Source organism: Anomalospiza imberbis, chromosome 8 (assembly GCF_031753505.1).
Source record: "Anomalospiza imberbis isolate Cuckoo-Finch-1a 21T00152 chromosome 8, ASM3175350v1, whole genome shotgun sequence".
Lineage (NCBI taxonomy): Eukaryota > Metazoa > Chordata > Aves > Passeriformes > Viduidae > Anomalospiza > Anomalospiza imberbis.
The window spans coordinates 10,934,357-10,948,975 of record NC_089688.1 but is presented as its reverse complement, the minus strand read 5'-3'; the positions used below and the strand labels follow the sequence as shown (position 1 = coordinate 10,948,975).

Here is a 14,619-nt window from a genome sequence, read left to right as displayed (position 1 = left end):
AACTGTATTTATTGGCTGTTGCATTTCCTGGTGGTTTGAATATCTTTTGCATCGCATGTCTGAAGGAGAGGGCAGAATATGCCTCAGAATGTCCAGCACTCCCTGCTTGACATAGAACTTGATTGCTTCTGATATTTCTTTACAGAAGTAAACCAATATCCCTAAGTTAGCTTACAAAGTTACCTTACAGCAATCAACTGCATCCGTTTTTTGTGCACAAGGTGCTGTTAGGAAGCCATAAAAACACTGATGACAAAAATTGCTTATAACATTGGAAATACTAGAAATGCTTCAGTTATTTATTGTTACCATGTTAGAGAGATGGTTATAATTTTTGTTGTACCTCCATGTTACTGCAGAACTACACCCCCAAATGTGGTTTCTCTCTCTCCCAAATCCCAAGGTCCACCTTGGGAAGCACTGAAGGACAGCAAACCTCTGCCAGAGCCCATAGGAATGTGCTGGAACCTCAAAACATTCCCAGTTATCCCTGCCTTGCCAGGGACAAGCATGAAAGAAGCTATTGCTAATATTTATTTGCATGCTTACTGGTCTGGAAACTTCCTTGATAACATGCATTATCAGCTGCAGATGAATTCTTTCTGCAATTTGATTTTTTAAAATTATCTAAGTATCTTGCTGTCCACACAGCCCTATTCAATTGCTGCAGAGAACAAGGTCAAAACTGTGCTTCTACACACTGCTTGTAGGCTGTTCTGGTTAGCTGGGAAACTGGGGCTGTCCTGATAAAATTACATACATTGAAGGCTGAAGAGAGAAGATCTGTCAGCACATCTTCAGAAGAATTACTGATTTCTCCCCAAAAGATGTACTAGTATCAGTTGGCAGCTAACTGCTCAGCTGAATTTTGCCCTGTGAGCCATTTGCTAAAATAAAGTTGTTTCTTAGGAATTATTAACTTGATAAATCAAATTACTGCTAACATAACTAAGGATACCTTACTGGCATTGAGCTACTGCTGTCACACTGTGTTGTGCTCTAATGGCAGTGAAGGGCCTGGAAAGCAATTTTATTGTTTACTCTTCTGCCTGTGTAAATAGCTAATTTATCCTAATGACTGGATGGGACCTAATTGGAAGTGAGTTTTCAAGGATGCAATATTCATATTAATTATGAGTGTGAACTGGCCATCAGGAAGACTCTTATCTGCTCGATCCTCTAAATGCTAATAAACATCATTATCTTTTCTAATGAGCTGCGATGACTGAGCACAGCACTGTTCAGCTCTGCAAGTGTGGTGTGGGTGTCTGGTCACCAAAACCATTTCCCTAGAGAGTTTGCAACAGATCAGAAATGCTTATGGGGACTTCCAGAGCTCCTGCATTTCCAAGATGTAATTTGGTTTTCTTATTCCAAGGCTTATATCCCTGAGAGAGGAGTGGCACTGGGGCAGAAAAGCTGGATTTTGCTCACAGCTCTGTGCTTGTCTGTTCTCTGCGTGACCTTGCAGAGGTGGCTTTGCTTCTGTACAGTAGGGCACGAGAAAGGGCGGTGGTTGCAAGCAGAGGTGCTGGGGTGTTGAAATGCCAACAGAACCTTGCCACAGGAAACCCTGCAGCCTGCTGCAGCCAGCAAATGTTGCTGTGCTCTGCTGTTCAAACGAAAAATATAGGGGGAAAATGAAATTCAGCTCTTATGACACAATAGGTTTTTACACAGTGGAACTGTTAAAGATTTCCATTGAGAGAACAAAAATATTCTGTAGCACAGACCCTATCAAATCCATAAAATACTGCTACAGAAAGGACGCTAGAGGTGGCAGCATAATTTTGGCTTAGTGTTGTTTTTGCCTTTGTTGAAAGAAATTTAAATATTTCATACTATAGCTTTTCAAGTCAGATGGTAACCAGTTGGTTCATTGTGACCATACTGCCTTCCACACCTCATTCAGCTTCTGGGTTGTGGTTTGAAACATTTGCAAGTGAAAAATAACTATGGAAAAAGTAAATCATGGTTGAAGCAATTTCTTTTTTTATTAATGCAAGCACATCCAGTCAAACACAGAATATCCTGCTTTATGGTACAGCTTTATATTTAGCATTTCAGCTCAGAATAGCAAAACACGGTATTTAAGGAATGTATCAAACGTAGGGAGGAAAAATAAAAGGGAACCAATGTAGATACTGCATGGATTTCAAGTATATGCTTGGACTGATTGACCGGCGAAGTGCACATTCATGTGAAAGCTCTTTCATACATTTACAGAAAGTGTTCTAAAATTGAATTTCAAATATATATTTTTTTTCTTAAATTTTAAGCATCCCTTTTAAACTTCAATTACATAAACAAAGCTGATATACAATCCCTCATATAGTGTCTGACAATGTTACTAGCTAGAACATCTCTGAAAGTGCAAAACACTGTAATAATACAGTATAAATACTCTTACTGGAATCCAGGGCTGAAGGCCAGTACTTCAGCACAGGAAAAATAGCAGCAGGTCATAAGAATTATCCCTTCCCCTTTCCCGGGCTGTTCTTGTTAACAGTTAGTACTCTACTTCTTCCTTCCTCATGGTGTAACTTGCTTTTGTTTCTCTTTGATGCCAGTGCTATAGGAATAGCAAAATGTTGATTTGTCTCCCTTCCTTACATCAACTTACTCCTCAAGTTTTAAGTATTTGTCAAGGGGGAAGTGGAAGAGGGAAAGCATTTTAATTTTTCACCATGCTCCAGGGCCAATAAAGCAAATTTCTTCTAAGTGCTTGCAGATGCTGCATCAAACAGTGGCACTGCCCTTGGCTGTAGGCACTCAGGCAAGGAGAGTCTGCTAGACTGGAATAAACCACACCCTCAGTCCAGCAAGTCTTGCCCCTTCTTCAACAGAAGGCAGGATAAACACCATCTACCTAGAGCTGGTCATTTTTAAAGAAGCCCTTGCAGAGGTCCTCTGCAAGGCTCTGTCAGGGAAGCTGTAACCACTGTCAGCTTTAGAGGGACTGTTTTTGTTGGTTTTTTGTTTTGTTTTTTTTTAATAAACAAAAAAGAAAAAACAATCCAGTCGAATTATCTGGCTCAAGTTATGATCTTATCTTATATTCAGCCCTCAAGCCTTCAGAGAAAAAATTACTGGAAAAGAAAAGTAGGTATTTGTGGGTAATAATTTGTTCATTAGACAAAATTGTTTTTAATCTGAGCCTGTTTGTTTTTCTTTCTTAACTCAGAGCTCAGTTGACAAAAGTCGTAACTATATATTTTTTTTCTCCTTGGAAATGAATACCTTGAACTTAACAGAAGCTCTTCAGGTACTCAGATAGTCAAATTAGGTGTAAACTCAAGACTAAAAGGAGAAATTAGAAATGGCAAGCATCAGTGGGTTGGCAGATCATCGCTAATTTTGGTACTGACCTGTTCAAAGGTTTGACTAATTACTTAAGAGTGTTTGCCCTTAGATTTCAGTGGGTGCTGTCCCAGACAGTTAATCATGGCTTGCAAAAGACTAGAAAAACTTACATTCAAAGTGGATCTTTGTTTTAATTGTCTGTAAGTGCAGACTGGACTTTTCCAAAGAACCAATGGAGTTAAACAACCAATTCACAGCGATGAACTCCTCTTAAGTTTTTTGGAAACTTTAGCCTTAACTTCAAATTGGGCATATGAGTTTACTTCCCTTTCCCTGGCCCAAGCTGATTTTTTGTTTTCCAAAGATTCTTTTTAGAAAAGCATATTAGGCCTGTTTTGCAGAGATTATAATCTAGGTTAGACATTCTTCTCTTCAAACATAACAAAAAAAAAAAAAAAATTCCCTGATTTTCAAAAGGAAAAGACAAACTATTCTGACAGCCAGAATGTAAAGGATAGTTCCCAGAAGTATTAAAACTTAGACATGTGTGCATCACCACATGTGCACACACACAGACTCGCACACAAACGCACAGACCCCAGCAGTTACCCCCTCTCATCTCTTGAAATCACGTAACAAAAATAGGTTTGCTGCACCATCAGTGTCACAGGCAGGTATACTCTACTTCATGTGCCATAATTCTCCACTTTATGTAAAAAGTACATTTTAGCTGGTTTCGAGACATCCATATTTTTATTTCCCTTACTTCCAGCCCAGTCAGAAGGTACAACTACACAAGCTCAGTACCTTGTAAGGCACTATTTTCTGATGGAGAAGAGGAACAAACACTTGTGAATAATTCTGTGAACAATTCTGCTGATTTGAAGGAGACCCTTCATTTCAAAGCTAGGGAGACATACTGAGTGCTCTGTAGGATACTGGTCCATTGGGGTACTTAACCTGAACACTGTCTTCAGTTAGGATGTGTGTCTTAATTTGTATTTGTTTTGGTGGAAGTAATAAAAAATAAAAATTTGGACGCTGATAGAATAAGATACCATCTCCCATGATACATTTCATCTCTGAGAACAGGGCCCTGCCCTTATATTTAAAATAAAAAACCAAAACCCTTCAGTAAGTGCCTTAAGGTTGACATGTGAAATATTTACCACATTTTATTTCATAAAAGTTACTGTATGTACAAAACAGACCTCATCCAGTGAGGTCTTTCTTAGCTCAGTCCAAGTCTTTCATTCAGGTTGTAAAAACATGTCCATTAGATGTGCTTCGAAGTCTGCAAATCTGATCCAACTTTCTCAGGCTCTATTAAGCAGAGTTGTCCTGAAAGACATAGCAGTGAAAAAATAAAATTATCTTTTCTATCATAACAAAAAGCTTTTCATTTTTGGCAATAGATCAATCTGGCATCATTAGCTGACAGCCTCTCTTCAAGGGATAGATTTTCAACTGCTAGAAACTGGAATAAATCTGTGCATTTCAATAAAGATGCTGATGTTAAATGAGATGAAAATTTAACTTGCATAACATTACCTCAGGCCCTTAGGATCAGTTCAGGCATGTAACGTATGTTCTATGTCTGTCATCCTAAACTACTGCAGGCTGAGCAGTGCTGGATTTAATGCAAGGTGCATTGCATGGGGGCTGTAAGTGAAAAGCTCACATGGACATCCTAGGAAACACTGGGATCAGTGGGAAACTGGGTCTTGTCTAGGACAATGTAGTCCTAATGTGCCTCGTCAGAGCTCAGGGCATGCAGGCTGTGTTCATCCCCTGGTGGTACAGATGTGTTAGATCTTCATGTTTACCATGATTGACAAATCTCTCTGCCTTGGCCTCAGTATTGAAAAAAATTCTAATTAATTAGTCTCATCATGTACACAGGAGTGGTGCTTCCCATTCTCAGAAGGAGGAGGAGTCTTTGAGACTTTATCCCTTAGGGTAGGCTGACAGTATTACTGTATTCCTAGAAAATTTCATCCTTTTATATGACTTGTAAGAGTACAGCTGTGATGAGAGCACTTTCTTAGTATCTCTATAGGTTTCTCCCCCTGAGAAAATCATGTCTGAACACTACTACAAATGCAGACTATTTTACAGTATTTGACAACCTAAACAAAGGATATTCTCTTTCACAGCCCCAGCAGTGATCTTGCAGCCTCAACAGATCTGGCTCAAAAAGCTGTATCAAAATCCAAGCCCCACTGAAATTTTTTCAGATTTAAATTTTGAAGGAAAAAGAACTGTATGGTTTTAAGCTGGGTATGCAAATAGGACAGAGGAAGCTGATGAAGCCCCTGCATATCTGCAGAAAGACTCATGTTTTGGGGAAGCTTCATACCTGAGTGTTTTCCAGCTGTCTTTTTCCATGTGGTTTTCTGGACCTTCACTTTCAAAGGATGCAATGAACAGAGCTGGTAAAAAAAAAAAAAAAAAAAACAAAAAACAAAACTAAGGGTTACAGTATAGCAGATGTAACTTGGCAGTCCTTGTTGTTGAAATTTATTTTCATCATAATCCAATAGGAAAGTGATAACACTTAGAAAATTACTAATAAAATATGGTTTTGCATGTCTGTATTTTTCATCTGCGTATTTTAGAAAGACTCACTATAATGTTCAGCAAAGGATTTTACCTTCTTCACTATAAATAGGTGCTGTGAGTAGATAAGTCTGGATTTTCTTGTCTTTTTCAAAAGGACACTCAACCTGCTTCCATGTCAGGAAATCATGAATCTGTCTTGAAATTTCCCAGAACTTCTGCATGAAGTAAATAAAAGAGTATTATTAAAGTAGTATTTGTTTTCTTTGAAATATTAATTTCTATTTCAGAGCCTCTCAGTCTTATTCTTTATGCTGCTTTTCTTATTGTCCCTTACTCAGACTTAGATGGAGTTGGTCACAGCACCAGCCTGACAGAATTCAAGAAGCATTTGGACAATGCTCTCAGGCATCTGGTGTGACTCTTGGGGTGGTGCTGTGCAGGGCTGGGAGTTGGGCTTGGTGATCCTTGTGGGTCCCTTCCAGTTGTGCATATTCTGTGGTTCCTTGTTATCCTTTCTTCTTATGGCTCCTTTCATTTCCCCCTCTTGCTGCCAGTTCCTCATATGCTGCCAGCCTCAAGTCCAGAACAGTGTATCTCAGCCCACCATCTGATCTTTTGCCTTCAATTTTTTTCATCATCAACCCTTCCTTCCTATATTCTGCCTATTTTCTGTGTTGAGTGTCTAAATTCCTGTGACTGGAACTGGACAGTAAATATTTTATTTGCTTTACTTTTTACATTTCCAAACTTCAATTTAAATGAAATATGACATATCTGATCTTTTCATAAAGCACTTGTTAAATTTGGGAAATCACAGTAACACATAGAAACATTTAGATATCCTTTCCTTCCTATGATAGTAAGAAATCTGTCATTACTTAGGGTTTGCTCTCTATCTTCTGTGTTCTTCACTTACACAGCCTTAATGATGACAAAAATTTTTTGTCAAGAAGTACTTTTTACAGACTGTGGTTGCTTGGACATGCATGTTTATTAACTGGGGACAGAGAACTCAGAAGCTGCAGAACCTCCCTTGCAGACTTGATAAATACCATTACAGCCAGCAAAACTGGTGAGGTGAAATCAGCTAAGGCTGATGACTCAGGCTGAAGTGACCTATTAAATTTGATCAGATATGATGGCTTGCTGCCACAGAAAAGCAACTGCTGGCTTTCCCAGAATTTGATTCAAATCAACTCCTCTGGATACGACACCTCTTGCTCTGGATCACGTGGGCACTGAGGGAACGGGTAATGTACTGAGCTAGAAGCCAAACGCTTGCAGTGCAGCGGGTTTCAGTGGCAGCAGCAGAGGCCTACCTTGAAGTTGATCTGCCCGTTGGGCAGGCGGTTGGTGTGGATCTTGTGCAGGAAGTAGATGTCTTTGATGAAGAGGTTGAACACCGGGATGACGATCTTCTCGCGGTTGCTGTTGGCGGTCTGCGAGCGCTGCGCCGCTCCTTGCAGGGCTGTGCGGTAATTGCAGAAGTTGCTGGATGGGTCCATGTGGTGCTGTTTTTATAGAGTGGGGGAAAAGGCAGACAAGTAATACATGTTTCTAAAAATTAAAAGCTTTGATCTAACCATCAGAGTTTATTCTTTGTAACTTCATATTGTCCCTTTTTAAATTACCAAGGTAGGGTATCTTTATACTGATCAGGTCTGGATGCAGGTTTTTCTAACTTCTACCTTGCTTGAAAAGAGGGCTCTGTACTGGCTTTCCCTCTATTCCATGAACAAAGCAGACTGAAAGGAAACCAAAAATTACTCTCTGGGGGGAAAAAAACAAAATTCTCCTTCACTGTCACCTCTGTTTCTGGTGACGGTTTCAACTAAACTTTGTTTCCATGCAGTATCTCCACTAGGTGGAGTCCTCTAATTAGTTTTAAGGACAGCATTCACTGGAGTGGAAACTATCTTGATGTTAAATCGGCAAAAATAATGCTAGAAAGAAATAATCTAAAGAGAGCTGGCATCCACTTTTCATTGCAGACAAGTAGAGAGTTTGAAATGGAGGAAACACTCTCATAATGTTTATGTGCTGGTGTCCACTGACACAGGTGCCTGCTCTCCGACACAGTAATTAGCAGAGGTTTGGATGACACTATTTGGTGGGTTTCTATATAAAGTCAAAACATTATACATACCTCTAAAACATCAAATTTGGCTGTTTTGACCTTGGACCAGGTTTTCTTTAACCGTGCCACAGGGCTCAAGTTCATGCCAGCTGAATGCGGGGAGAGGAGACAAACAAACAACTGAGTTGAAAAAATACAGGGCTAATAGAACTGGGCTCATGTATCAACACCACTCATTCTGCAAGGCGTCTCAGCCTGACAAGCAGAAGCTGCAGCTAAAGCTCGCCCACCCACACATGAATCTGTCACTGGAAGACACTGTCCCTGGGGAAGTGTGCATGCCAATGTGGTCAGCCAGTTCAGGGCAAGTGTGAGCCTAGTCCTGCCAGTCGGGTTTAAAATGGAGTGCCTTTTGCCATCTGTGTTAAGGATACTCACAGATAATGGCCATCATTGAGTTGAAGTTTCCAATGTTGAAGCATTCTCTTGCCACATCAATGAAAAATTCCACCATTCTTGTACGCTGCTTTTTCTTTACAACCTGGAGAAAAACCCAAGAAGGAAGGGTTAGTCTGAATGTTGGATAGGATGTCTAGCCAAAGGCATGGAAGCAGGATCAGTGAATAGACATTTCAAGACTTTGTCCAGCTAAATCTTAATATAGGCCTCAGGATTTTTTGTTAAGATTAATTTTTAATAAAACAGCAGAAATATTTGGGATGACTACCAATTGCTTGTGTAGTTCTGGGGGAGTGCACATCTTTGTTTATACAAAAAAGTCCACCTCTTGGGCAATTCTGCAAAAATAAGCTGGACACTTTCAGCAATTTCCTGTTACGGGAAAAGGAAGATAACACGACGCTGCTATCAGAATATATGCAAAACGTTTAAAACTCTCAAGAAGGGGGAAAAGCTTTGGACAGACTTAAGATCAGGGGCATGGAACCTAAATGTGAGAGAAAGCAACTGCCACATCCTGCTTGTCTGGTTCTTCTTCATGTACTCCTAAATGACCTGTTGAGAGCAGGCAGTGATGATGAGCAAATACAAACTCCCACCCACAAAAATGTGCACAGGATCAAGCAACTGATGCTGACCATCTCATCTGCAAATTCTTTTATAAACTGCAAAGCAAAAATAATTATTGCCTGGATGCATTCATTCATGAAAATATTTTCCCTGTTTAAACCTAAAAGTTCTCTCTGGCTTACATAGAAATGACCCCTAAGCAGTGACTGCAGGCTCTCTGACCTAAGTACTTTAGTTTCTGTCATATCAAAAGAAAATGGTTCAGTAGTCAAAGGCCTGGCTTAGCCCTCAGTGTGCTAAAACCTTTCTTTGATGGTTTCCTAAATGTATGAGCCCTACCAGCCAGCTCTGGAAGTGTCTTGGTGTGCCTCTGCAATACATTTCTGAGAGCAGGAAATCTTAAGAGATGAGGATCAGTACATTGTACTTCATGAAAATGCAGCAGGCATTAGGATTTCCATGGAAGGGCTACTGACCAAGCAGGAATAGGGGGGAAAAATTCCAATTTGCTGGAGCTGGAATTAATAGAAATCTAAAAAGAATAATAAGCTAAAGAGAGAACACACATACCAAAAAAAAAAAAAAAAGGTTTCTGGGGCAGTACACTTTCAATTTCTTTGTCTATTACATGACAGAAGTTACATTAACCTCTAGTTATTCCTCCTCTTTTACTTTTTTTTTTTAACTTTCCAGTAGTCCACTTTCTTTCCAGACTTTAAAGAAAGCTTGTTCTTGATTTTTCTACAATGAATATTGTATGAATAAAATGAATGAATATAAATTAAAAAATTAATATATCACAATGCTAATGTTATCTAAATGCAGTGGAAGGACAGCTGTTTATTGGTAAATCTGCATTTAAAGAGGAGTATTTATAAGAATCTTTTGCTGTATTTTAAAAAAAGATAAATCTGAAAGAGCTCCCAACTCAGTGCACACAAGTTCCATTTCACTGCATGACTAATGCAGCTGCACAAAATTAAGGAATATATGCCAAGTCAAACTTAGCCTTGAACTCTTAATCATATGAGCATGCAAATAATTTAATGCTTGAATAATGCTATTATCTTTAATTGCACTGCTAATGCTTAAATCTCATTCAGACCACTGCTTGCCTCTTGTCCTTAGGGCCAGGATCCCTTTGCTATCTTGTTTTCTATGCATACCTACCCGACAAATCTCTGTAGCCACCAGCATGCTGAGACAATTGAACCAATTGTCATAGGCCTCCAAATTATAGGTTTTGGTCACGTCACTTCGGCACTGTAAGAGAACAGGTCATGTGTTAAACTTCTCCTGTATCATAACGAAGTCAAAGTTTACCAAAGGATAACCTTCCTTTTCATATCTTGACAAAATCTTTTTGCACATGTTTTAAGGCATGAACTTAAAGCAGCTTAGGAAATGTCAGTCTTTCTTGCACAGGGTATACTCAAATTATGGAGTATTATTCTTTACTCTGGTTCATGTATGTTTCTTTTTCCCTCTGTACACCTTTTTGTACCTTGTGATTATCCAGGGAGTCCATGTGGCTGACAATCTGCATCAGATCCTCTGGATAAATGTTGCTCACCCTTTCCTGTGTTTGGAGAGAGGAGAGATTGTCATTGTACAGACAAACAGAGTGTTCTGTAAAAAAAATCAAAGTTAGGAGAACATTTTGGTAACTTCATCTTCCTAGAGCGTAGGTGTGCAAGGTGCTTTTTATCAGTGTACCTAACTGGTCTTGTTCATTACTTGACTTGGTATTTTTTTATTAAAACACTGGAGGCTCTCAGTGAAGCTATAGCCAAATTCATCTTGATGAATATATTAATATTTAGTAAATAGAAAACAGAAGGCTCCACCCCAATCAGTCTCACCAGTTCGATGTAGGTCAGCTGCTGTGCCAGGATCAGAGGGTCACAGCACACACTCAGGATGTCCTTTTGAGTTGACTGAGGCTTGGTTTTGAGGATGGTGCCCTTGTCAGTGACAGGCTGACGAAATTTCTCTCTGATTTCCTGGTATTGGCTCCGTGCAGAGAGGGCCATCAGGAGATTCTGTGTCATCTGGCTAATGATCTTTTTCACTGTTCCATTTTCCTAAGCAGAAGGGAGAAACAACAACTGCTGAAAACCTTTAGCTCTTGCAGACACGGATCACCAGAGAATTTCTGCCTGGGAAAAATAAATGCCTATTATCCATTTTCTTTCATCTTTTCTGAGCTGATCATTCTGTGACAAATGACCTTGTCCTAAATACCCACACAACTCTGTAATGACACTGTTCTGCCTGCCTGTCTTCCCAGCTCTGCTTTGCTTGGCTGGCTGGTCTGCTCCTTTGGGTAGTGCCCTATTTCAAAGGCATCTGTGTCAGCAGCTGGAGTGGGCATGTGAAAGGTGCTGGAGTTGCTTGCACAAGGCTTCCTGGAACCTCTGTGCACCAAGTGCTAAAAGTTCTCATTCTAATCAGACCCACCGATGAATCCAGTCTGTCTAGCCCAAGCATAATCCAGGGAATTCACATAATGTCCAGGAATATACCCTTAAAATATCCTAACTTAGCTTTGAACAGCTACGGCATCCAAATATTTATATAAGAGCACAATATACATCATGTTCTTGGATAACTAAAATGCCTTTCCTGTTTATCATGTGCAGATTTCAAATGTAAGATTTGTGAGGATTCATTGAAAGGTGAAGCCACAGGAACACAATCCATCTGCTCAGTGTTTTGACAACTGAGATGATTATTTTTCTGCCATTGTGTCCTATAGACATTTCTGAGATCACCCCCAAAGAGCTAACTTGATTGCTTTCCTACTCCTCCATCCTATCTGCTACTGCTTTAAGTGACCCAGGTTTTTCTGCTGCTAGGAAAATTAATTCAACCAGACAGTCCTTTTCCTCATAGAATCATTCTCTTGCTTTCATGCAAATTACTTTTCTTGAAGTTAACCACAAGGTTCACTTCTGCCAGTCCACACTAGACAGAACTGCAATGAATCTGTGACCATTCAAAGGAGCCACTACTGTGCAGTGATGACTGAAATTATGCAGCAGATGTGAGAGATGACTACCAAATACTTGTATACTGCATGTTATAATTAAGCAATAATGGTGTCAGATTGGTGCTTTACAAGGCAATAATCTGACTCCCAAGTGAAATCAAATGAAAAGCTGAAGGCAGTGTAGCTCATCTTGAGGCTGGATTACTGCTGAACAGCAGCTGTCTGGAGTCATTTCTGATACTGTGCTACAAGTGTTCAGAAATGCCAAGGGAGCCTGGTGGAGGGGACTAAAACAAAGCAGAATTCTCCTCTCTTATGCTGAGCTTTCCACTGTGAATGGTTTGCCATCAGCCACTGTGCCTGACTTGCCCACGTGTCTGGGAGGAAGCAGACTTGCTGATAGGATTGCAGAAAATGACACTTGAGAGTATTGCAAATATTATGTAAAAGTGAGGAAAGAAACAGAGACGTGAAAAGCTATGGCTTACTTAAGCTATTATGAATTTATTAGCATTCCAATGCTTAGACAAATGTCCTTAAGAGTTTTAGCAGTTTCCTTTCATTACTAGTTTTATCCTAATTTTCCCTACAACTTTGGAAGATAAGTCAATGACTGTACAATGATTTGTACTTGTTTGAGTTCATTTTTACTAACTTTGGGGTGCAATCCTGGCTGTAGCTTTACCTGTTTGGCATGCTGCTATCACCAGGACAACACCTGACTGCTTTGTGCGAGTTCTTAGTTGACTTTCTACCTTTATGTAGGAAGAATAGCATCCTGAGGGGATTGGAAAAGCTTTGAAATACAAAGTAAACCCCCAACCTTTACCATAATTCCATGCTGAAGCATAATTTGATGTGCTAACAAAAACTTGGAATGAGAGCTGCTTTTTGTCAGTGTCAAATTATTATTTCCTAAGGGTCAGATGAAGCATAGCTCTCCATTGATGTACCCTGATTGGTGGCCTTGTGAAGGGGTAAATGAGGTGGTGCTGTAATTAATGGATGCCATCAGATGCCTCAGACACCACAGCACGGAGCCATTCCATGAAGATGTTTTTTTCTCAAATGACCATTATTCATATATAAGAGTGGGAAGAAAGAGGGAGAAAGAAAGGGCACAACTTTTTTTCTAGTACAAAGTAACAGGACAAATTAAATACTAAGATAGAGATGCTAAATAACCTCTGCCAAGATCCCTTTCACAGTGCTATCTCTGCCAGCATCCACCCCTTGGCCCTTGTCTGCAAAGAGAAGAGAAGGTTATAGTCCTATTTCTTCTTCCCCTCCTCCTGAGGCACTGACATTCTCATCTGGCACCCACGTAAACATCTTTGCTGATGCAACAAAACCGAGTGCTTCCTTCACCTCACTCTGCTGTGCTATCCCTGATTCATGCTGTGCTGTCAAGCCTGTTGTTCTTCATTCTCTCTACTTGAATCAACAAAAGCACGTAATACAACTGTCTTCCTGGTTCCTCCTAATTGTTCTCAAAAATATCTTGAAGTTGTGGGTTTTAAAAAAATAAGAAGCTTCTGCTTGTACACAAGTAAGACTTCACATTTGTACAAACACTTTGCAACTAATTATCTTGCAGTTCTTGATTTCAGTCTTCCTTCTGTCAATTGCTGTTAACAGTGACTCAAGGAAGAAAAAGTGTAGGCTTTGTGAATGTTGGGAAAGAGCCAGAACCAACAAAAAAAAAACCTCAACCCCCACCTGCCCCCCTTGCTCCCCTCCAAAAAATTAACACCCCTTGTTTTATTCCAATTCACTTTATCTGTTTGCTTTAGAAGGTTTTTTCAAGGCCTAGTTTTCTTCACACTCTAGAAACTCAGAGCTGTTAAGACTGGTGATGGACTAGCTAGCAGAGCTCAAAGATAACTTGCTTTGTGGAAATACTGTGCCTGTCACCTGAAACATTGCAATAAACCAGCTGCTTTTTATTGTTAGAAGCTGGGAATGAGCTGCTAAATAATAAACACCTTCACCTTGGCCAAGAGTACATGTGATACAAATAGCTGGTGTGTATTGCAGAGCTTAGACATACAGAGTAGTGACAATGTACAAAGGATGGTATGCAATTCATTATTAAATCCTCTTGAGCCATTCTAGTTACTGTTCTTTCTCCTTCTGCACCACAGTCATTTTTCATATTGCCATGACTATTTTCTCTTTTCTTCTTACATGTGGTGATTAGATGTAGACAGTTCCTGCTAATGGACCATTAAGTCCATCAGGCAGCCTGTGTCCTGTGGTTACCCTGACAACTTAGCAACTGCTGCTGTAGTTCATTTAGGAAGTACTGCCTGCAGGATTGTACAGAACATGGCACAGTTCATGTAACAGTTGACAAATACTGCTTTAGCACTTTCTTTTCCTTCCCAGCCCTACCTCATCACATTGTGTGATCCTGTGAGCAATCTCCTTCAGCTCTTTCATGGATTTTTCATCTTGGAAATCATAGGGGAAAGTTTCAGTCCATTCCTTCAGGAGCTGAATGATTTTGGCAGCAAAGGATTTTAATTTTGCCTAGAAAGAAACAATGAGTTGATTACCGACTGTAGACCTGTTTGACTGCAGATTAATTGGCTGATAAAGGTTCACAGAAATCTAGAGACATGCTTGAAAATACTTTGCATTAATAGTAGGTGAT

The 14,619-nt window shown here is 39.8% G+C and overlaps 1 protein-coding gene and 1 long non-coding RNA gene across 7 annotated transcripts in view; one reads left to right on the top strand and one right to left on the bottom strand.

The window, feature by feature from the left end:
- Positions 1-14,619, top strand: part of LOC137477925 (uncharacterized) — a 220,328-nt gene that overhangs the window by 2,475 nt on the left and 203,234 nt on the right. The gene's annotated exons all lie outside the window — the stretch shown is intronic.
- The window catches only part of RASGEF1A (RasGEF domain family member 1A), a 152,215-nt gene continuing 139,565 nt past the window's right edge, over positions 1,970-14,619 (bottom strand). For all 3 annotated transcript variants that reach the window (XM_068197318.1, XM_068197320.1, XM_068197319.1), the window contains 10 exons: positions 14,358-14,495; positions 10,834-11,055; positions 10,476-10,550; positions 10,142-10,234; positions 8,381-8,483; positions 8,012-8,091; positions 7,185-7,376; positions 5,957-6,080; positions 5,663-5,735; positions 1,970-4,644 (listed from right to left, as the gene is read on the bottom strand). In XM_068197318.1, coding sequence (XP_068053419.1) covers positions 4,620-4,644; positions 5,663-5,735; positions 5,957-6,080; positions 7,185-7,376; positions 8,012-8,091; positions 8,381-8,483; positions 10,142-10,234; positions 10,476-10,550; positions 10,834-11,055; positions 14,358-14,495 — 1,125 coding nt within the window. In that variant the 3' untranslated portion in view covers positions 1,970-4,619. The remainder of the gene's footprint in view (positions 4,645-5,662; positions 5,736-5,956; positions 6,081-7,184; positions 7,377-8,011; positions 8,092-8,380; positions 8,484-10,141; positions 10,235-10,475; positions 10,551-10,833; positions 11,056-14,357; positions 14,496-14,619) is intronic.